This window comes from Phoenix dactylifera, chromosome 2 (genome assembly GCF_051530095.1).
Source record: "Phoenix dactylifera cultivar Ajwa chromosome 2, Ajwa_hap1_PhDact_Kaust_v1.1, whole genome shotgun sequence".
Lineage (NCBI taxonomy): Eukaryota > Viridiplantae > Streptophyta > Magnoliopsida > Arecales > Arecaceae > Phoenix > Phoenix dactylifera.
Genome location: NC_143191.1, coordinates 15,426,682 through 15,450,208, shown reverse-complemented (window position 1 = coordinate 15,450,208; position 23,527 = coordinate 15,426,682). Strand labels below are relative to the sequence as shown.

The following is a 23,527-nucleotide window of genomic DNA, read 5'->3' as shown; positions in this document are numbered from 1 at the left end:
ATGCTGCAATTTTCTGATACTTGTTGGTTCAGCTTGAATAAGGTCAAAAATGTCACAACATTCTGTATTGAGAACTCTCTTTTATGATTCAGATCCTACAATGACTCAGTTGACCAAAGAATTTCTTTATTTTTTTTTGTTCTTGTTGAAATTTATCATTGGATTACCATTAATTTTAAGAAAATATCGATCACTCCATAGCTGTATAAAAGATTAGGTGCCTGGTTTTCAAGAGTTCTATTTTACTTGTAGAAACCATAAAGAGTTCATCAAAAGCCTGCTAGGGCTGGATGAAAAATCTTTATATGTGTTTTATTTGGAAGAAAAAAAGATTTCTATGGGACAGTTCAGCCTTTCCTATTGCTAGCTCTCTCTCTCTCTCTTTTATCTCTTCTATTATTTTTTGTTAATGTATATATGATATTTAATTTAATTTCTGCTTACATTGTTTTCTGAAATTTAGTTATACATCAATTATAAACCCTCTTGTTTAGCCTACAATCCTTTTGAACAAGGTTTTATGTTCCCTGATATTTTCTTGAGCAGGGTCGAGAAAATATTGAGCGCTTGGAAATTACGGGTGTTGGTGATCCATCGGGTCGTGGACTGGGATTTAGCTATGTCCGTGTAACCCCCAAGGCTCCTATTTCAAATGCAGTGGTGAAAAAGAAAGCAGCTGCTGCACGGGGGGGTCCGACCGTCACTGGAACTGATGCTGATCTCCGCAGATTAAGCATGGATGCGGCACGTGAGGTATTACCCGTTCTAGATGTGCTAGTCTTTGTGATTCCTTGAACAACTTTCTGTGTTATGTCTCCATAGAGAAAGCCTTTGCTGGAGCTGGCTATTATACAATGCATCTATTTTTTAAAGGAATTGATTATTATTTAAGCATGCAGAAGGAAATTGTTTTTGGTTGATAATCTGGTTAATTTCTAGAAGCATGTGATGACCAAGTGGGGTAATTTGCTTTGTGAACTTAAGATATATTAAGTCTTGCGAATTGAATATTTTGGAAAGACCAAAAATATGCTGTGATATTGTATAAATGATTTATATGAGATTATTTTAGGGTTTGTTTTTACAAGTTTAATCAGAAGGGAGCTCCAATGAGTCTAATGCAGCCACATTGTAATCAAATATTCTGTCATTAAACTGCAGATCCTCCTGAGTCAAAATAAAATTTTTATTCTTGTAGCTATGAAACATGATATAGTCTTGGTCCCTTGGAGCATTATTAGTATGATATGTATTGGGTGATTTATTGGTGCTAAGCTGTATGTGGAGAAAAACAATATGCTTTTCTTACTTGTAATGCAATCTACTCAAGATATGGGTAACATCTTATCTACCACACCAGTATGGTTCTGATATTAGTTCTTATGTTTGTTAAAAATGCCTGAATAACCTTGCAACTTTTCAGTACTTCGCACCTCACATTACTTAACGTTAGTCTTGTTGTTGCTTGTGCCTTATATTCTCCAATTTTTTATTGTTTATTGTTATTATCATTCGTAAGAACATCCTTCCTAACCAATTATTCTTTTGTTAATTACTTTCTATGTTACTTATGATGTTAGCTAGTCTGAGTTTCATCATCATCAAATGTGTCCAATATCTACTTTAAATATCAGATGATGCCTGTGATTCATGGGAATCATCATGCATGATCAAGGGAAGAAGAGGAAAGCAGAGAAAATGAAAGAGACATGAAAAGAACAAGCTCAGATTTATGTTGTACCACTTCATCAATCATAACCAGTTCTTTGATTTGCAGTACAAGTAATTGCAAAAAGTTAAGGAGGTGGAAAAATGTAATACATCACCTCTCCATTATAATTAATCAAATAAAAACCCACACAATGAAAGCTTTACCTTTCTTGGAGCATATTTCTTGATGCCTTGACTTGAAATAAGCATTGATTAAATGAACATTCCCTGGCCTTTTGGTGAACATGTTATCCAACTGATCATATGTACATGAAAAAAATCATTTGCTCTCAGTTTTTATGGATGGATATAGAAAAATTGTGGAATTAGCAATGACTACTAGTTATAGTGCATGTGCTTATGCACTTGAATCTGAAAAATGAAAATCTATGATTTTGGCTTGATGTAAACTATATAAGTCATAATAAAATAAGAAATTAATCTATCTTATGAAAAATGTTCATTCATTTAAATTTAAAAAATTTACCCCATGTGCCATTTGGCTGATGAACTTTATTACATAGCTATATGTTTTGTTACTGAATCCAGTTGGATTGCGACTGAGATTGAGTTTTCTTCTGCTGAGGTAATCTGTGTAGGGTAGGACATAAATTTCTGATAGTATGTTCTGACTTATCTTCTTTACATGGAAATTTGAAGAATTTGCAACTTATTTGCTGTTATATTACTAATTTATAACAAGGAAATTTAACAAGAACTCAAGTGGCACTATGCGACTCATATTGAAATTGTACCTCTACCTTCTTAGGTGGACCGAGTATTTAAGGATACCATGTATATAGTGTTAAAAGTCTGATTCTCAGTAGGAGAAAAGTTCAGATACAAGGAATTAACGAAGGAGTAGAATTCAAGAAGTTAAAGAAAGAGGGAGTGTAGCTTCCAGTAATCTCAAGATTGTTTTGATTAATTATTCTTTTCTTAAGGTATGCTTAAAAGTTTGGACCTATGTCTGCCAAACCGGTACGGAGACCCATACCGATCGGACGGTCGGGTTAGTACGGTATCGGCTTGGTACCGTACTGACATACAGTATGCTTGTCAATAATTTTAAGTATAATTTGATATTTTTACGACCCCAGTATAACCTAAATAATACATCTTCTTGTTTTAAAGTGATACAAAACATAAAATGATTAGTGGAATGTTACATGCTATAAAAAGCAATATGAAATATCCTAAAATTAACTAGTGAGATAGAAAATATAAAATAATACAATCAATTACGTATATTTAAAGTATAACATACATATCGATATCTAAAATCTCAAGTGGCGATGCCTCCTGTATATGTCTGGATCATTAGCATAGTCAGAAGGCACATCAGCCCACCCCTTTAACCAAACGGCATTGTAGTCCTGTATGTTCATCCTATAAAGAGCACACTTTGGATTATAAGTACTTTCGGATCTCTCGCTGAAGCTCTCGCTTTGAGAGGTGTCCTCTGGTTGATAATACGACTATGAAGGGGGCTATTCGAATATGCCAGCAGTAAAATGCGATCCGTAAAATACTTCGGGCTATGTAGGATAGTAGCCACCGGAGTATGATGCCTCAGACGCACCATATCTATATCTATATATGTGAGTCATAGGCTATCTGTGGCTACGAATAATAGAATCCAATATACAACTTAGAACCCGATATATCTATGGATCCTATTCCACATGCAAGGTCATTTGTAGCTGCATCGTGTCCTCCAGAATGACCTCAATGAGCTCGTCTCTTATATACAATGTATCCTCGCGGGCTCTACTAAATCGTGCACCGTGGTCCTTATCCTGTGTAGCATGCATCAACGAGGACTCACCGGTGAATCGAAAACGACCTTGCGACTCTCATAAATAGTGGTCTCATATCCTCCACTCTCTTTCTGGCTAGCAGGTCCATGGCCACCAGAACTGTCATCGCTGTTGTTTCTGGTCTCTAAATTGGAGTGAACTGGCTCCTCCACACTCTCCATGAGGCCTGCAGCTGCTTTTCTTTTTTTGTGGTGTGCTAAACAGCCGCCTACTTATCCTTCGTGCCTCTCTTTGCTTGGCTATGCTGGGAGGATGGATGGCACCCTCCTGACTAAGTTGACCGGGTAGCATTTTGTGGCCTTGTCTAAACAACTCTCGATTATATCTCTGAGAGGATATCTCGAACAAGGAGTCATGTGATACCAGCTCCCTAGTGACCTCTGTGGATGTGGTTGATCAGCTAGAAGCATGCGTGAAATGTTGCAACCTGCTTATTGCCCTCTTTGATCCTAGCCTCGCTGGCTAGGAAACTGGCCGATCATGGAGGCAATCCTAGGGGTGGCAAAATATGACCCGACCCGCCAACCCGACCCGCGTTCGACCCGCCATAAACAGGTTTGGGTTTGGCCTAAACGGGTTCGGGTTGTAAACAGGTTGACCCATTTAACCTGTTTATTAATTGGGTCGGATATGGGCTTTGGATATCTGACCTGTTTAACCGTTTAACCCGTTTATAATTTTAGATTTTTTTTTTCAATTTTGTTTGCTTGCTGGGAACTTGGCAGGGTGGGACGATTAGCCCGACCACAGTCCACAGAGTCATAGGCGGGGAGACGGAGACGAACTGGCGGCCCTTAGAAAAATCCTTTACCCAATCCCCTCACGGCTCACCCTCACTCCCACAACCCTGCTCCCCCTCCCTCCCTCCCTCCTTCCCGTTCTCAAAAATCCAAGAGCATCAAGGAAGAAGAGGTAAGAGTTCCTTTCCTTTTTGTCTTTCGTTTAACCCTTTTTTTTTGTTCCTGTTTGCTGGAGGGCCCGAAGCTCCATCTTCATGGCAAAAGATCTCCACCACCTCCGAGCCCCACCTCCGCCGCAAGCAGTGGAAGATCTTCTCCTCCTTAGTCGGCGATCACCCCCGCCACCCCCTGCCGTCCCATCACCATCCTCGGCCCCGACGACCCCCGCGACGCCCCCGGACGCCGACAACCACGGATGCCGACGACCCCCGCGACGCCCCCGGACGCCGACGACCCCCGCGACGCCCCCGGACGCTGCCGACCTGAAATCGAGCGGCGGCAGGGGCTAGGGTTAGGGTTTCGGGCCCTCCCCTCTCTCCATTCTCCTTCTTTGGCGATGAGAAGGTATGATTTCTTCGTCTTCTTCCATGGGGGGTGGGGGTTTGCGGAAGGATGGGATCGTGGGAGGAAGACAGTAGGGCCGGCTGCGACTGCGAGTGAAATTTTGAATAGGTGGTTCACTGGTTCTCCACCACAGAGGGATTTGATATTTGGGAGGAAGACATTAGGGCGCCATTAGGGCCGGCTGTGAGCCTGTGATGCTATCCCAATTTTTTTTTTTTTTATTAAACGGGTTAAACGGGTCGGGTCGGGTTACCCGTTTAATAAACAGGTCAGATTCAGGTTGTAATTTTCTGACCTGTTTATTAAACAGGTCGGGTTCAGGTCTACAATTTTCTGACCTGATCTGCATCTGACCCGACCCGTTTATGCCTGACCCGACCCGATTGTCACCCCTAGGCAATCCTAGCTCATTAAGCTTTGGCTCTTGTTGCTGGTCTATAAATCATTCGATCATAGGATCATCCTCATTGTCAACGAAAGCATTATGTCTCAGATTTGTGTACTTTTGCTCTACTTCTTTTTGAATGTACTTTAGCCTTAATCTCAAATTGTAATGAATATATATAAGGTCTTTGAGGCACTTCTGTGTCAGACGGTTCCTCTGCTTGCTGTGGATGAGGGCGAAGGTGGACCAGTTGCGCTCACAGCCACTTGAGGAAACCGTCTGGGAGAGGATTCGGATAATTAACTACTAAAGATTTTTCGCGGACAAACCAAAATAAATCCATCATTCAGCTGCAAAAATATTGGAGAAAATTATATATAAGATAGTGTCATATTAGTAACCATCTAACGTCAGGTAATAATTATCGTTGTTGTGTAATATACTTGAATTTATACTTTTTTTACGATAGCTGCTGAGACTCAAAACCTATTAGTGTCCTTTCTAAATATTTTAGTCTGTGAAAAAGAATCGTATTATAATATATTAATAATTGAAGATACTAGTTAACTTACGCATGCTACTTAAGTTAACTTACCTCTTCTAGACATAGGGCCGCGACTTCTGGATTAGGCTCCATTTTGTGAATCACATTATGCAGAGCGGCTACAAATTCGTTATTTATATCGATTTCAGGTACAGTGTATTGAAACCTCGGGTTCAGCTAGTATTATTCGTAATTGTTTTAGTAAAATTGTATAAGTGCAGGACCGGTTTAATTTTCAATATTCTTCCTTACCTACTAGACACAAGTCTGCAAGTCTCTACCCATCTGGTAGTCCCACTGCCGCTCAATGATATCGATGTACTCCTGGATATGCATCAGATTTGCCTCTCTGATTTGGATCTTTGCTTTTTCCATCATATGATACAAGAAGCATATTTGGAGTACCTCTCGCTGTCTACGGTCCGAAGCACTCATACAATGGCTTGATAGCCTTCACTATCTTCTCGGCCTGTTGCCAAAATGTCTGCTTCGTCACCAAGTCCTCGACAGTGCTTCCTTCAGTGCCAGCCCTTGCAAATCTACTTTTTTGCCACTCGGGATTGACAAACATCTGACGTATCCACCTTGTTGCTCGCAAAATTGGAGCCCAAGTTGTAGTGTGAGGTCCAAATCGAGTCATATGCCTGGCCACCTCATCTTGTTGCCACTAATTATCCAGGCTCGCCTTAATGGCAGCCTGGTCTGTGCCTTATCATCTGGAGTGGACACCTCCTCTGACTTTCTGCAGTGAAAAAGGTGGCTCTGCCGCTCGGTGGTCCACCTTCGCCTTTTTCTTGGCAGTCCTCTTTTTTGCTGCTCTAAAATTAGTGAAGTGCTTTTTTATCATTGTTGAACTTCTGTGGGCATTTCCGACACAGATACGTTGGTGTAACCACTAGCTGAGTGCTGTTTTAACCTGGTTACCCTTCTTAAACATTGTGTTGCACCAGTTGCACTTCTAGTGGTACCAATCCAAAAGCATTTGCCCATGATTCCAACCAATGTCATGCTCTAGCTTTCTTTTTCTTGATGGTTCTATTCCTGCATGCTTATCAAGTATATCGGTTTATCAATTATTTAAAAATAGAAAAATTTTATTATGATTAAAATAATATTATTTACTTCAAAAAATATATCTGACTATCTAATGCATAGTACTATTTTTTAATAATTTTTAAATTTAAAAATATGTTTAAATACTATAAATTCAGAAAATATGTTTTTTACTTCAAAAAATATTTTTGAAATATGTATTACGTACTACTAATTTTTCATCATTTTTGGTATTAATCATAATTCATCGTACCGTACTGGTACCAAATCTGGTATGGATGACGTAACAACAATCGGTACGCCGAAAAGATCCCATACCATATGGTACTAATACAATGCTAGTATGGCACAAGTACGGGGTCCGATACCGAGACGGCGAACCTTGGTATTAATTATATATTTTTAATCATTTTTACATAAAAAATAATTTTAAAATATAGATATTTCAAAAAATTAATTTGAGCTCAGATGCGTGTTGAACCCTACCATAGATGCTACATATATTTTTTTAGGTCTGTGGGCGTGCATCAAAGGCTACTTATTTCTCAATTTTTTTAAAATTTAAGCCTAGGCCGCTATGCATATGTTTTCATTAAAACTTAAATAAATGAACACCAAATTTAGCTGGAGAGTAGCTTGCATGCCCTTAAATATGCTTCTTCTTTTATATTTTTAATTTAATTTAATTTATTTTATTTTTTAATCCAAAAATATATTTGTAAATTATAAAAATTATATATAATCTGAAAATTAAAATTTTTTGTGATTATGTAGATCAAAATCATATCAAAATAAAATATTTTGGCATGATCTCCTCTTATTTTACAAATTTAAAGGTATATTTGGTGTCCAAAAAGAGATAGAAGAGAGGAAACATACCTTATTTAGGGTTGGATCCTCCTTTAATCTTGTTGAATCAGCGTGTTTTTTGTTGTGAGGAGGAAGATTATTCAGATAGGTTGGGAAGGCTGAGAAACTTCTCAGGCCTTCCCAACTTAAGTCTAAAATGAAAGGAAGAGAGGGGAGGGGGACCAGTTCGAAACCAGCCCGACTTGGTGCGAACCGGACGGGTTACACCAGTTTCACTGTAAACCGGTCGGTTCGGCCCAATTCTGTGCGGTTTGCAACTAGTTACGGCCGATTCGAGACCAGTTCCAAAAAAATTAGGTGAACCGACCCGATACCCCACTGGGTTGGCTCGGTACGGGTCGAACCTTCGGCCCGGTTTGGCAAACCATAGTTTGGACAATAGTCTACCATACAATAAGTTTGTTTGGAAAGAGAAAAATAAAAAAAGAAGCCATATTAAATCATAGAAACATGTCCCATTCCTAGTGGCTGGAGCCCAAAGTCTAGTTCTCTTGATATTCCAGATCTAGAGTTCTATTATAAAATTTTTCAAAGACTCATATTAGGCCATATGAGATCAGAAGAGAGGGTGAAGTGTGACATAGTGGGTGGAGGAAATCATAGTAAGTGCAATTTCTAAAATCAACCGATCAGTCGCATGAATGAATATAAGATTTTCTGTGGAAAGCCACTATATTGCACTCGTTTGGACCCCTTCAAAGCAAACTGGCTTTTCCATGATAGGTGGCACATGAAACCAAAGGGTATAGATAGGGAGAGAAGAAGAGATGGTGCATTGAAAGTTGAAGTCCATGTTGGAAGCTCACTGGTTTTCTAGGGTTTTTTAATAAGCTTGGAAGTTTGAACAGGTCAGGTAAGGGTTGAGTATCCTGATTCTTCCCAATCTCTCCATGTTGAGTTGTATGAAAATTTTACGTATGTCAAAAAATTGTTTGCATATATACTTCCTACTGGGAATTTAGATGTACTGATCTGTCAAAGGTAAAACATTACAGGGATATTATGGGAGCGGGTATTTTAAGAATATGAAAGTCTTTACATCGCACATTGGTACAATTATATAGTTTTACAGATAATATCATCATCTGAAAAAAATGCAAACAACAAATATTGAAGTGTTGAAGCCATAGAAATTAAAGAGTCAAATGTACATCACAACAAATCAAACGAGTTACTGTTATCTCCATATCTAATCCTGGGAAAGATTATAGGAGGTATTAACTTCTACAAATTTGATTAGCAGACACCAAGTCAATGGTGCTAAGGAGAAAGATATATGTACCAGCCACATAATCAGAAACTCAAAGTTCATGAACAATGATGCTAGGAGATGAAAACGCGTAACCATAATCCTTATATTGACAAGCATAGTTGTCATTTGAGTTTGTTGAGACTTGAGAGCTAGAACACATGTTCATTTGATATTTAGTGTAAGGCATTGCCTTTCAAATGCTGAAGTGACAGCATGATGTTATCTCCAGTTGAGTTGGAGTAGGAGGTAGTGCTAGAGTAAGGTTTTTTGAATGAAGACATCATTGTATTTAATAAACATAAGCTTGGCAACTTTTGTTCACCCCACATAGATTTTGTCTTATGATCTGTAAGTTCAGTATACAGATATATGCAATTAATACAGTTTCATCCATGTGGACACTGGCATCCTCTATCTGTATCATCAACAATGCCATCTCCACTGCCATAAAATTTCATCCTTAAAGGGGAAATTATAACAGCTCAATACTAGACATGTGCTGAAAGGAGGGGTCAGTGCCTGTGCTTGGTTTTAAGCCGTAGCTTGTTCTTAAACATATTTGCAATGAAGATGGTCTTTTGCCCTGGTAATTTGCATTCTATTATTTATGCTATCAATAATTACCATTTGTAGGTTCTCTTAAAGTTCAAAGTTCCAGAAGAGCGAATTGATAAGTTAACTAGGTGGCATCGGATCGCTATGGTACGCAAGCTTTCAAGTGAGCAAGCTGCATCAGGAGTTAAAGTTGATGCAATGACCCTCAGTAAGTTTGCACGTGGCCAGAGGATGTCCTTTCTTCAGCTTCAACAGCAAACTAGGGAAAAATGCCACGAAATTTGGGATCGACAAGTTCAGAGTCTTTCGGCTGCTGATGTTGATGAAAGTGATAGTGACCCAGAAGCAAATAGCGATCTTGATTCATTTGCTGGGGATCTTGAGAATTTGCTAGTTGCAGAAGAGTGTGAAGATGATGATGGCACCACAGATTTGAGAGGTGATAAAGCTGATGGTGTTAGAGGTCTTAAAATGAGAAGATGTCCATCTCAAGCTCAAACTGAAGAGGAAATTGAAGACGATGAGGCAGAAGCTGTCATTATACGCCGATTGCTTGAAGGTACCAAACAATGTAATTCAGATTTTCTTCTGCATGTTCATATTACTGAGCTCTGGACTCCATGTTTGTAATATTGAGTTTCCCTGAAGTAATCCTAGACTTTGATATCTACGATAATTTCTTCTATTCATTTTTTTTTTAGCTGTAAAATCCTAGTTTTGTTATATGCAAATATTATTGTCAATCTGTTGGTAGAAAAACCAGTATTTAATTTAATAGACATAATCTGAAGTTAATATTTTAGTTAGGTAACGTAATTGATTACTACAGTATGTGTTTAAATTGGTTGCTAGTTAATTGCATAAGAACGAATCTTTATATTGCAAAAGTTGTTGCTTACTAGTAAAAAAGAATGTTACATTAGTCTAGCAACACGGGAAATTGAAAACTACGTGAAAGGAAGCATGAGTCGTGAGATCTTGGAAGTTGATTATGAGCATTATTGGCATAAGTAAGGGATTCATTAGAAGGGGTATATCTTTAGTACATGCCGAGTGTAGAAGTAACATGAGTTGTGTGTCAAACATGGGAAAATCTATGCCTTCTATCAAATGCCATTGGTTTACAGGTTTATGCTTTCACATATTTCAGTTAGCCACATATCCAAAGGTCAAATGACGCTTTCTTCTAGCTATTGACATGTATAAGCATTTGTTTGAAACAAGGTCCGCCGAACCAGTATTGGAACCTGTACCGGTCGGCGGACCGGTTGGTACGGTATCAGTTTGATACTCTGTACCGACACATGGTACTGTTGGGCATACCGATTCCTTATCGGCACGTATATTTTTTTTTTAACCGACACACATTTTTTTATGTAGTTTTTTAAGTTGATTTAATTAGTAATCAATTTTTTTGAACTTTTTTAATGATTTTAAGTCTAATTTGATGTTTTTTTGATATTTTCATGATCTTGGTTTAACCTAAATGATGCATCTTATTGTTTTAAAATGATATAAATAATAAAATGATTACTGAGATGTTGCATGCTACAAGAAGCAATATGAAATATTCTCAAATTAAGTAGTGAGATGAAAAATATAAAATAATACAATCAATTATATATATTTAAAGTAAAACATATATACTGATATCTAAAATTTCGTCGAGTGGCGATGCCTCTCGTAGATATGCAGATCATTAGTATAGTCAGAAGGCACATCAGCCTACTCCTCTAACTAAATGGCGTTGTAGTCTTGTATGTTAATTCCATAAGAAACACACTTCAGGGTATAAGTACTCTCGGATCTCTCGCTGAAGCTGTAGCTCTGAGAGGTGTCCTCTTGTTGATAAACTAGCTGATAGAACAACCATGAAGGGGCCACCGGAAGATGCTCCGGGCTGCGTAGGATGGTTGCCATCAGAAGATGCCTTAGACGCACCATGTCCATATTCGTATCCTTATGGATCATAGGCTGCCTATGGTTGCGGGTAATAGATTCCAATATACGACTCCAAACCTGATACATCTATGGATCTTACTTTACGTGCGAGATTATTTGTAGCTGCATCATGTTGTGAATGACCTTGAGGAGCCTATCTTCTATATGCAATCGGATCCTCGCGGGCTCCATCAGATCGTGCACTGTAGTCCCTATCCTGGGTAGTATGCGTAAATTCGGACTCACCAGTGAATCGAAGATCACCCTGCAGCTGTCTTATAAACAGTGGTCTCATGCCCTCTACTCCATCTATGGCCAGCAGATCCATGACCACCAAAACTGCTGCTCCTAGTCTCTGAATCTCTAAATCTGAGTGAATTGATTCCTCGACACTTTCCATTGGGGCTGCATGTGCTTTTTGTTTTTCTTTTTTGGCGTGCTGGATAGCTGCTTTCTTAGCCTTCGTGCCACTCGCTGCCTGCTTACCCTTTGTACCTACTCGAGGAGACCGTCTGTGAGAGGTTCTGGATCGCTAGCCGCTTAAGATTTTTTGCGGACAAACCAAAATGAATCCACCATTCAGTTGCAAAAACATTGAAAAAAATTACATATAAGATAGTACGATATTAGTAACCATCTAACGCCAGGTAAATGTCCGCTTGATGTGTAATATACCTGGATTTAATCATTGGGCATAAGTGACATTATGCCAGACCCCTCAAAAGAAAGAGTGAAACACTTTTTATTTAAATGAAAATATCAGTTCTTACCATAAAAATGAAAATATCAGAAAAGAGATTTTAACAAGTGTCATGATGACTGATGCTGGGTTCCAATGCTGTCCGACTTTGTCTGACAAGGATATAACCTGAAACCATGGATGATAGAAAACATACCATCAACTAGATCCAATGAGACACATATACGGGGTTTATGGTGTCAAATACGAGCAGAATTTTGAGGTAAACATCTAAAATTGATGAGTTAAAAGATACCCTAGTTGACGAGAAAGAAAATAGATAATGGTTAGAGGTTTAGAAAGGTATAGTAAGGTGAAGAGGGTAAATGTAGAGGTGAAGGAAGGCTTACAACTAGGTGCAAAACCAGTAGGCAAAGCAAGGATTGAAATCCTGTGGGACAGGGTCATCCCAGTCATTCTGTTGAACGAGATGTGCATCCTAACACTTAGGATGGTGGATATCTTGTTCCATCTCGACGCTTGAGATGGTGTCTTCTCCCAACACTGGGGGAGCTGGCATGTTGTGCTGTCCCACTAGGACTTAAATCCTTGAGGCAAGTGAACCCAATACTGGGACTTCTTACCTAAAATGGGGGTCTTCTTACCTAAGAGTAGATTGCTAATGCTTTCAATATCTCAAGATTTTTTTTTAAGAAAAGGATTTGCTGGGTTTAGCATGAAAGTGTTTCCACCAAGGTGTTAAATCCCAATACTGGGACTTTTTTTGGTCTGGGGCAGGTCAAGGGACAATATTGTCTCATCACCCTTGGATGCTTTGGCATCCTAGTGAATCACTTGAACACTAAATTTTTATTTTATTTTATTTTGATTTTTTCATTAATTTTTATTTTTAATGAATGTTTAGAAGATTGTCATAGTTTTTTGTCTTATTTTAGGACTAGGTAGATTTCTTAGTTCGCATGATTGGGTCAATCCGTTAATGCCATCAATAACCAGTGCTTTGACAAAATTTTAAAAAAAATTACCTTGAGCTCTTCCTTTTTCATTCTTCCTCTCCTTTCTCTCTTCTCACTTTTCCTCTCTCTTGATCTGAGACAACAGGACATACAGCTTCAGTTTTGTTCTTCTCACCATGTCTCGGCTCTATCCCAGTCGATACTGATTGACCTGGTCACCAACCCAGTTTCCCCCATCTGGCACCTATTGGGACAGTCCATGATGCACTGATTCATGTTGGACCAAGTTCTCATAGTTGTCCTAGGACCTGATTTCTCACCGGTTCCATCTAGGATGGCCACGATGGACTGGATCCTGATTGGTTCCCACTATATCTAGGAGAATTTTACTCCATATCATCATCCTATGTGTGATACAGAAGAAATCTATGATGATCAGTCCAGTTACCAAGGTAACCAAATGGATTGAGTGCAACTAGAATAGCAAACATATGCATTTGAGCTATCATCGCACTGCATTTCTGTATTAGTGTTGGATAATATATGATGGATGGAGTGAGAGCGTCACTATGAGTTCTTTGCTGTGCTATTTATTTTTGTATTGCTGTATGCACTGTTGTATGCGTGGCACTCATACGCTTACCTTATATTTGATTATCGATCACCTTCACACCTAGAAATAGAGTTACAAATATGTATATAATATTTTTTATACAATCCAAGATACGGCGTACCAGCCTGAACCGAGCAGTACGGGACATACCGTACCATACTGGTTTGGTACCGGTATTCGGTACGGGTGGCATACCAAGTGTCGATATGGCAAAAAAAAATCCATAGTGTACCGTATCGATACTGTGCTAGTGTGGCACCGGTACGGAGTTCGATACCGAGACGGCGAACCTTGATATAATCCATATATTGCAGTTGTCAGTGTATTTGATTAAAATATATAATTTTGCTTCAAGTATGGCACAGTTGAATGTGATTTATGGAAGATCTACAAGTTGTATTTTCCAGCTAGTACTCAAGTTATATTGCTATCCATAAGTAATTCAGAATATGAGAGCTTTGCCTGTTGCTATTCTGACTGGTTGGGTAAATTATCATGCAGATGATGGGGCTGATATAAAGAAGAAGAGAACTAAACTCAATGGAGTAGAAGTAGGTCATGGTTCTCATTTAGATCCTGCAAATGCTGAGTGTACCAAGAAAATCAACACTGTGGTTGGACAAATTGTTAGCACCCCAAATCCTGATGGTTCATTTACCTCAAAGGAGTTGATGACACAAAAACCTAAGGAGGTAAATCTTATCATTTACTAGGTAAAAGTGTCGGCATGCTTCTGGCATTGGATTATACTTGTAGACAAAATGATAGATCACTGTTATCGTCTTTTAGCAAAGGTGGTGTCTGAATTGAATATCTGAAATTCTAAATGAGCAAACAACTGAACAACTAAATATTGCATGATTGCAGGTTGAAATTTTTTTTGCTGAAAGGAGTCTGTCTGGGAAGGTAAAACCTAAAAAGGGTAATGGAGTGAATGATGACGTATCTGGATTAGTAAATAAGAAAAGTGCTTCAGTTAAAGATGGACTTAAGGTATAGCATGACTTGTAAGTTTTAGATATGTCTAATTTTGCACTTGCACAATGCACGCATTACAATTTCATGTAGAAAAAGCATTTAAGCTTCTGTAAAAATTCTTGTTTCCACTTCCATGTTTTAGCATCAGCGATATCCAAAGAATTAGTCTTCTTATTGGTCTCATCTCCATTTGTAATGCAGCTTTTAAGAGATAAGGGATTAATATCCTTCTGAACCCAAAAACAATAAAATTAGAAACCAACATTTTTTTTTTGTTACAAAGTTTTAATTCTTAATATATATTATATATGTATATATATATATATATGTATGGATATATGCATGTATATATGTGTATGTATGTATTGACATATGCTTGTCTGTATGTGTATGTGTGTATTTGTGCCTCGCTTCGCCAAGGAGCACACTGCACTTTGGGCCTAGGATCCAAGAGGACACCTTACCATGCCTTGAGCCTTTGACAACTGTCAAACAACAAATAGTGCAGAACCTTAGTATGATATACCATGTCAAATTTCTGCTTAATAGTAAAAACTGCATTCATATGTTCAAGATAAATCAAATTCATTAGCATAAAGTAGTTAATTAGTCTTTGCTATCAATTCTAGTGAAATAGAATAATTCAGCAATTCTGGTTTTGAATCTTTTTACGAAGGTTCTTTGTCTCAAGAACAGATCCTTTACCGATATCTTACCGGTACAATTCAACATGACACATGGCACACCCTAATATTATGATGCATATAGTTCCTCAACAGCTTGAAATGAATTCTACACGGCCTAAAATATTTGTGTATTCCACAAGGCCTAAATTTCTACATATAAAAATTGATGTGTTGTGGAGGCCTTTTGCTTAGCGTTGAAACCTCCCATTCACATTAGTTCGGATGATAGTCTATTTGGAACAACTTGATGCATAATCAAGGGGCCTAGTGCAATTTTTTATACATTACCATTCTTGGCCTTGTTGATCACAACCAATGGTATACATTTGCATTTTTCAACCCCCAGATCAAAGCTCAAAGCATTTGTAAAATCCTTTTTTTACATCTGATGTGTGTTTAAAGACATATGTAAGTATATACATATCTATAAATAAATTATCAATTTATCAACACAAGTAAAAATATTAAAAGCATTAAAATTCATACTTCTAATACAAAACATATCAATTTAGCAAATGTTGGTTATCATAACTGATTATCTAGTTCTCATGGGCATGAGAAGAAGAAGTATAAGAAGAAGAAGAAGAAGAAGAAGAAAACTAGGGGTAATACATCCTGTTTTCTGTTCATGATGGGCAGAAAGACAATAGCAGCTGCAACAGCTAAAGAAGAAGAAGGTGGTCTGTTCCTCCCCCTTTTTGTGATGGCAAAGTCCAGTTCATATTCCTTCCCCTACAAGAGCACAATAGAGAGAGAGAGAGAGAGAGAGAGAGAGAGAGAGAGAGAAGAAAATCAGGAAGAAAAATGAAGAGGAAAAACAAGGGGCTTACCAGATGGAAGAAGAAGAAAGCCTGCTGCCCTGCTTGGAACCGTAGATTTGTCTGCCTCTCTCTTTTCTGTGATAGTTCTGCCTCTCTCTTTTCTGTGATAGTTCCCCCGCCCACCCCCCTTCCCTGCCCTTTATGGCCACATAAGCCCCAAAATCTCAATTGGCATAATATAATGGATGGCTGGGATTTGCACCCATGCTTTTCTTCATGGTGCAGAAAAGGAAGTGTGCAGCTTGCACCTTACACACGCCATTGACAACACAGGTTGTCAAATAATTTATGTTACAAATAACAGTATCTATGTGTATAAATAGTAACAACAATGCTCAAAAATATATGATAAACCTACAAAAAGTGATATAAATGTGCTTATATGCTGACAACTCATGTATGTGCACTATACCAGCATTGGGGGAGGCTCATGTACTTGAAGTTCTGCAGGCAGCTTGTGCACTATGGACTAGTTCAATTTGTAATTTTAATCCAATGCAGAATGGCAATTACCATGTCTATAAGTCTTGCATCAGATCTTAAATCGCTGGAAAAGCCAAAATGCGAATTTGAAGAAGCCTTAAACAATCCAGTGGAATGTGGGTGGTCAGGCATTAAAACAGAAAGTGGGGAGATGGGCCTGCACCATTTTATGTCATCCTGAACCTAGGGCCGCAAAGGATCCAAGCTGCTCATGAGCAGCTCAGAATCAGCTAAATGGTGGCTTGGTTTGGGCTCAGCTTAGCTAGAAGACAAGCGGAGCACTAATAGATTTTAGGGCTTGGCTCATAAAAGAGCTGGGCCTGAAAACTAGAGGACTGAAAATATATGGGAAGCTTGGCTTGGCTTGATAAAAGCTCGGCTCAGAACTTACAGGAGCCAATCTTGAACAGCATATGCTAAGCTTGACTCAAGTTTGAGCCAAGCTCAAGCAGCTTGTTTAGCCTGATACTTGGTTTAGTTCAGCTCATTTGCACCCTTACCTGTACCATATATATATATCAAAAGTTGAAATAATACCCTTTGGTTTAGGAGTGTAGAAATTGATACATGGTAGCATCGGCTGTGTAGAGGTACCTATCCCTGTAACGCACCAACAATCTATGAGCAATATTATATAAAATGAACAAACCCGCATTATAGTCCTACTAAAAATAACATAACTAGAAGGCTAAGAGGGACAACAAGGCCTTAATTTTGTTATCTTCAATCATGGCAGTGAAAAGCATGGGTCATTTTCAGTTATATTCCAGCAAAAGCATGTACTTATCTAATATAGGGTTTACCAACCATGCATGTGTGTTTTGGCTCTTACATACAAATTCATCTAATGATAGCCAATTTTTTATTCTAAAGTACAATTTTACTAACTATTTTTTCAGTTTGAAAAATTGGTCAGAGCAGTGATAAAGTTTTTTTTGCTTTACATAATTGTGGATTACCACTTGGTAGTTTTCAGTTAGCTCTTTCCATAATATTTTAACCTTCTCTCTATGCTGAATTAGGTTTTCAAGGAAAAGAAACAGCATGACAAACCAGTGAGAGAAAATTTTGTGTGTGGAGCATGTGGGCAGGTGAGTAATATATCGTATGCAAGTTTGCATCTAGAAATGGATTGTCTGTCTTTGCAGTGACTGACAATTTTGTGATTGACCAGCTTGGACACATGCGGACCAACAAGAACTGCCCTAAATATGGAGAAGATGCAGAAACTTCAGAACTAGAAAGTGTGTCAGGAAAATCTAATCTTCCTGATGCTGCAACTCAGCTCCAAGTGAAAACTCCAAACAAGAAGTTGGTGCCTAAAATGCTTGCAAAAGTGGCAGATGCAGAAGTACCAGAAAGTGTTGAAAGGGCAGGACTGAAGTTGCCGACAAAGATTCTCCCGGTGAAGTTCAAATGCGGCCCAGCTGAAAAGCCTTGTGAGAAAAACTTGTCAGGGATTCATACTTCTGATAAACAGATTGTAGATGCAGAGGGGGCGAATAAACCATCAGGAAAGATCAATAAAATAATAATATCTAATAAGTCGAATTCTGGTGATGTTCAGAATGAAATTCAGAAATCCTCTGTTCTTATACGCCTTCCTGTTGACACAGAAAAAGAACAATCACGCAAGAAAATCATCATCAAACAGCCGAAAGTTAATACTAACGTGGAGCAAGTTAATTCTGCCACTGACACTGGAATTGATCACGATTTCAGAAAAATAAAGAAAATTACTGAGTTATCGAGTTTTGAGAAGAAGAAAAATCAGGAGAGCCAGTGGTTCACCGAAGAGACAAGTAAGAGAAATCTCATCTATGACAGGAGATTATGGGATGAGGAAGAGAAAAGAAAAACCAAGGAGAGGATAGTGGAAGAGAAAACTAGTAGGATGCTTCAGGAGGAAAGAAGGATGCAAGAAGAACACAGATTATTTGAGGCCAGAAGATATCCAGAAGCATTCAGGAGGGAGGAAAGGACAAAGAAGAAGAAGAAAAAGAAAAAACATGATTTCAGAGATGAATACTTACTGGATCATAGGCCATACAGAAACGACAGAAGGATACCTGAAAGGGATCGAGCTGCAAAGAGGCGACCGATGGCCGATGCTGATCAGACAGAATATGCACCATTAACAAAGCGTCGTAGGGGAGGAGAGGTAAAACTATAAATGAAATGAATTGAAATTACCAGTTGTCATATTCTTGATGGCTGTGTCATTTAATTGGCCCCATTTGACTAATTGTTACCCTCTTAGCTAGCATCGCTTTCAATAAACATTTGCATGCTTGTGTGGAATCTGCAAGCAATTTATACGCTACATATGTCCACAATCACAAAAAGAAAAATGTCAACATTTAGCATAGCAGCAATAGTAATAATTTACTCTGGTTTTAAGAGAGTTCGTAAACTTTGGTGTTATCTAACAAACTTTCACATTAATTGATGTCTATAAGTGACTATGCAGAGACTATCAATCAACTATGTTGGTTAATAGATTGATTGGCCCATTTAAGAATTCATAGATTTAGGATGGTAGAACATATTAAAAAAGTAAAGAACTAATAACTTTGAACGGTATCCCAAAAAAATTAAACTTTGACATGTAAAATAAGTATCATTCAACAGCGTCAACCATTTTTTGACTTCTAGTTTTCACTGCAAAATTTATAAATCAAGTAATTTATATTTAGGATGTAGTATCTAGTATACTGGGGAGGGTCTTGGTTTGTTTTGAATGCATGGCCAATTTTAAGGCCTAGGTTTTGATTCTCTCATTACCAGAGTTGTTTCGAGTTTGGACATAAGCTTCCAAGGTAAAGTGAGTAGTCAGTCACATCCTGTGTCTTGTTAATTTTAAAAATATGATTTTTTTCAATGAAAAAATACATTAATGATCCAGCAAGTATGTCTTTTATGATCTGATGAAACCTTATGATCTGCTAAAAGACTCTAACAGCAAATGCACTCTTGCCACTTCATCTGAAAATTGAATCTTGATTTCAAGTGAGTTCTTGTCATCAGAATCTGATATTGAGGTTAAAGTAATGGTGGCACCTTTAATGCGAATTAAGTAATTAGTGCTTATCTAGAAAAAAAGAAAACCTCAATTGCTTACCTTTTTCCGATCTAATTTCCTGAAAAATGGTATGTATTTTTTTTCTGCTTGTTTATATCCAACCATTTTGCTGAAAATTGGATTTACTATACCTATACGCTAAGCTTGTATGTCCGGCTCTTCCCTTATGGTTTTATATTTGTTTCTCTTATATGTTGTGAGGAAAGCTTTGGAAAAGCTTGCAGTAACACCAGCAGTTGTCTTTAGGAATTATTGCTGAATAAGGATTCATAATGCTGAGTTGGTGCTAGTCTTGATATTTATTTTTATAGTTCTCTTCATTTGTACAAGCTTTGTTTAGAATCCGTAGTATGATTGCTGGATTCCTCCACAGGTTGAGTTATCTAACATATTGGAGAGCATACTCGATAGCTTGAAGGAAACTATCGAAATATCGTATCTTTTTCTCAAACCGGTAACGAAGAAAGAAGCCCCTGACTACCTTGACATCATAAAGCGCCCAATGGACCTCTCCACGATCAGAGAGAAGGTAAGAAACATGGAGTACAAGAGCCGGGAGGACTTCAGGCATGATGTTTGGCAGATCGCTTATAATGCCCACAAGTACAATGATGGTCGAAACCCAGGCATTCCTCCACTTGCTGACCAGCTCTTGGAACTCTGCGATTACCACCTGGAACAGAAGCATCACATGTTAAGCGATGCTGAGGCTGGAATTGAGTTCAGGGATATGTAGAAATAACTCGTGTGATCATCTCACCTGAGGCCAATGTGAGCACCTCTGGGTAGAAGAAATTGTTATATGATAAATTTGGAATGGAATTAGATTCTTCTGTATTATATGGTTTTTTTTTGGTAAACCGGCGCCTCATTACACAGGAATATGAGTATGCCTCGAGCTGTCAGAATACAAAACATGAGCTAGGCCCTGTGGAATGGAATCAGTGTCATCCTATAGGATGCATTATATGGTCTTTAGCGCAAACATTTTTACTGGTCCATGATGTGCCTGGGGGAGTAAATTTTTTCCGTTCCATTGTACAGAGAGAGGGTTCAGTATTCTGTAATTCAAAATGTCTGTAAAACAATTACAAAATAGTTAAAGATTGAAATTTACCCAGCAACACTGGAGAATCTTATGGCGGATCTGTGTTTTGTTCCATGGCCTGGGGTTCTGAGCATTTGGAGATGTTCAACTCCAGAAACTCTAATTAGATCCTCCCATCTTATGGTGATTTGGTGCTCTGTGATCCTACGTTCTTCTTTTCTTTTTCTTTTTTTTTTTCTTTTTTTCCTTTCTTTGGTGAATCGGAAATCTTAAGTAATTCGAATACATAGATATCCTCTAAAATCAAAATGTATGAAGCTCTGGAAATCGAGCAATTGTCACCGGAGTGAGAAAGGTTCAAGAAATTTAAATCAGGTGGGAGATATCTGTGAAAGTCATTGCCTTGACTACTGTGTTGTGAGTGATTAAATGGTTTGATCTTTCTTTTGAACCTTCTGTTGAGCTCTACTCTACTCGCATTTCTTTGGAAGGGGGCTGAAGAAATGTCTCCACCTGCTGCCAATAATTCTTCTTTGAAGGTCTACCAGACGACTTGATTCTCCCCTTGGTTCATTTAAGCAACTTATTGTGAGGTCTCCTTGCTAAGAACTTCCTGCTTGCGATCATAGGGTGGTTTTTTTGTTTAACAATAAGACCTAGATGATTATAGCTTATGAGTTTACATCCATCCTTGGTTGGGTATAGTTTCCTTCCTTTTTCTTCCTTGTAATTGTTACCCAAATTCATGCAAGTGTGTCAAGTAGACCTGATTTAGTGGGTACAAATCTTATTTTTGCATCTGGGAAAAAATGATGAAGCCTGTAATGATTGAGGAGTATGTTTGGATGTTGAGGAGGTTTAATACATGATTTTTAGTTTTTATTGGAAAGATATATTTTTTAGGAAGCTCGTCCTAACCTCAGTATTCCTTGTTAAGCTAATTTTATGAGCAATGGATCAAATTAATCTACATATGGGTAAAGACAATAAATATTAATTTATATCATACTATATTACTAGTTAGAGAGTAGTTTGCCAATAGATATATTATAATATTGTAATCTAGTTTATCACAAGGATGAACGCCATAAATTGCAATATATATATATAATATTATTGTGACATTATATATATATATATATATATATATATATAATATAATATATTATTGTGACATTATATAATATTATATCACTAATCACATCATACAACTCGTGACTAAACTGTTGTTATAATAATTCATTAATATAGCATGTAAATGTGTTCTATATATTGCTATGTTACTGTAATACCATATATGATCACCTTACACACCATATTATTGTTATTATGAAGTCGTGAAATATATAATTTATAATATTACAGTATAATATATATAATAACACTTTAGATGGAAGAGGGTGAGAGTAATACTTTTCTATCATTCAATCCTAAATAAAGATGAAATTGAAAAATGGCTCCCAGGTGGAGAATGAGACCTGGCTCCCCTACGTCTATGTACACCGGAATTAAGCTCGTGTGATAGGGTTAAAGTTCTCAACTAGATCAAGGCTCATAAATAGCATTTGGTATTTTATCTCAAATAAAGTCAGGATAAAGGTTCTTTAAGCCGTTCCGGATGGGGCTGTAAGGTTACTTGAAAGAAGATTATATACTCTATTGAGTTGTAGTATTCTTATCTCTCGCAGGATGCGAATAAAAAAAGTAAAAGAACAGTTGATGCGTAACCATAGTGGGATGGCCTGCATTGTGTTACAGGGCCCTAAGAATTAGATAGCTTAGGGTTTATTTCCTGCTCTCTTTCCCATCCAGAGAGAGATCAGCATGCTAAGGAAACTTGTTTGCTGTCAGAGAATAGAAACAAGTCCTGTAGCTTAGGTTGGTGGAGATGCGTGGGTGTACCACCAGCATCGGATTAGCTAGAAATGGAATAATGAAAGGGTGAAGATGAGAGTAGCATAGAAATGGATGCCTTGACCTTGAAGGACTTTTACTATCATCATATTGCCTCATTGAAAGAATAAAAAATACGAGGCTTGGATCAAAATACTCTACTACTACTTCTATTAGTAAATTAAAGTTTTACTAAGAAACCAAATGCAAGAAATTTAAAGATAAAGGTAAAAGCAAGGGTAACTTAAAGATAAACTAGCCTCATTAATCAACCAAAGGATCCACAATTTTGATTGCATTCTCTTATGTTTATTAGAAGACAAATGATGTGATAATTGTCATCTTTCAGCATTAATAGCCTACATCTGGTTTCCACTCTTGATAATGTTGGTAACTAATGTCAACTGGTCTATACTACCCACATTTGTCATAACAACTTGTCACGCCACCAACCCGAGATCGCGAGCCCGAGATCGTGACAATTGTCGCACACTCATAGAAAACTCTCCCCATGAGCATGCAAGGCATCTCATCATGATATCATAAATATGCAGCAAAACAATTTAACTAATAATATGCAAAGTTTATTTATTAACTATCTCAACTTACAATGTCTCACAATTTCAATATTAATCTAAGGTAATATATTAGTTTAAATAAACTCTAATCAAAGGTAACTTGTGCTACAGTTCTTCTAATCGCTCTCCTATATTGAAAATTTGGATAGGCTAGTTCTCTAATTAAATCTATAAAAAAAAATCATATAATGAGCTAAATAACCCAGTAAGCAATGAATATTTTAGCTAGATAAATTAGAAAATCAAATAGATAAT

The 23,527-nt window shown here is 37.7% G+C and overlaps 1 protein-coding gene across 1 annotated transcript in view; it reads left to right on the top strand.

Moving 5' to 3' along the window:
- Nucleotides 1-20,877, top strand: part of HAF01 (HAC13 protein (HAC13)) — a 46,092-nt gene extending 25,215 nt beyond the window's left edge. Inside the window, exons 15-21 of the mRNA XM_008808011.5 lie at nucleotides 547-753; nucleotides 9,572-10,052; nucleotides 14,205-14,395; nucleotides 14,571-14,696; nucleotides 17,694-17,762; nucleotides 17,846-18,832; nucleotides 20,127-20,877. Coding sequence (XP_008806233.4) covers nucleotides 547-753; nucleotides 9,572-10,052; nucleotides 14,205-14,395; nucleotides 14,571-14,696; nucleotides 17,694-17,762; nucleotides 17,846-18,832; nucleotides 20,127-20,489 — 2,424 coding nt within the window. The 3' untranslated portion in view covers nucleotides 20,490-20,877. The remainder of the gene's footprint in view (nucleotides 1-546; nucleotides 754-9,571; nucleotides 10,053-14,204; nucleotides 14,396-14,570; nucleotides 14,697-17,693; nucleotides 17,763-17,845; nucleotides 18,833-20,126) is intronic.
- Nucleotides 20,878-23,527: the final 2,650 nt, after the last annotated feature.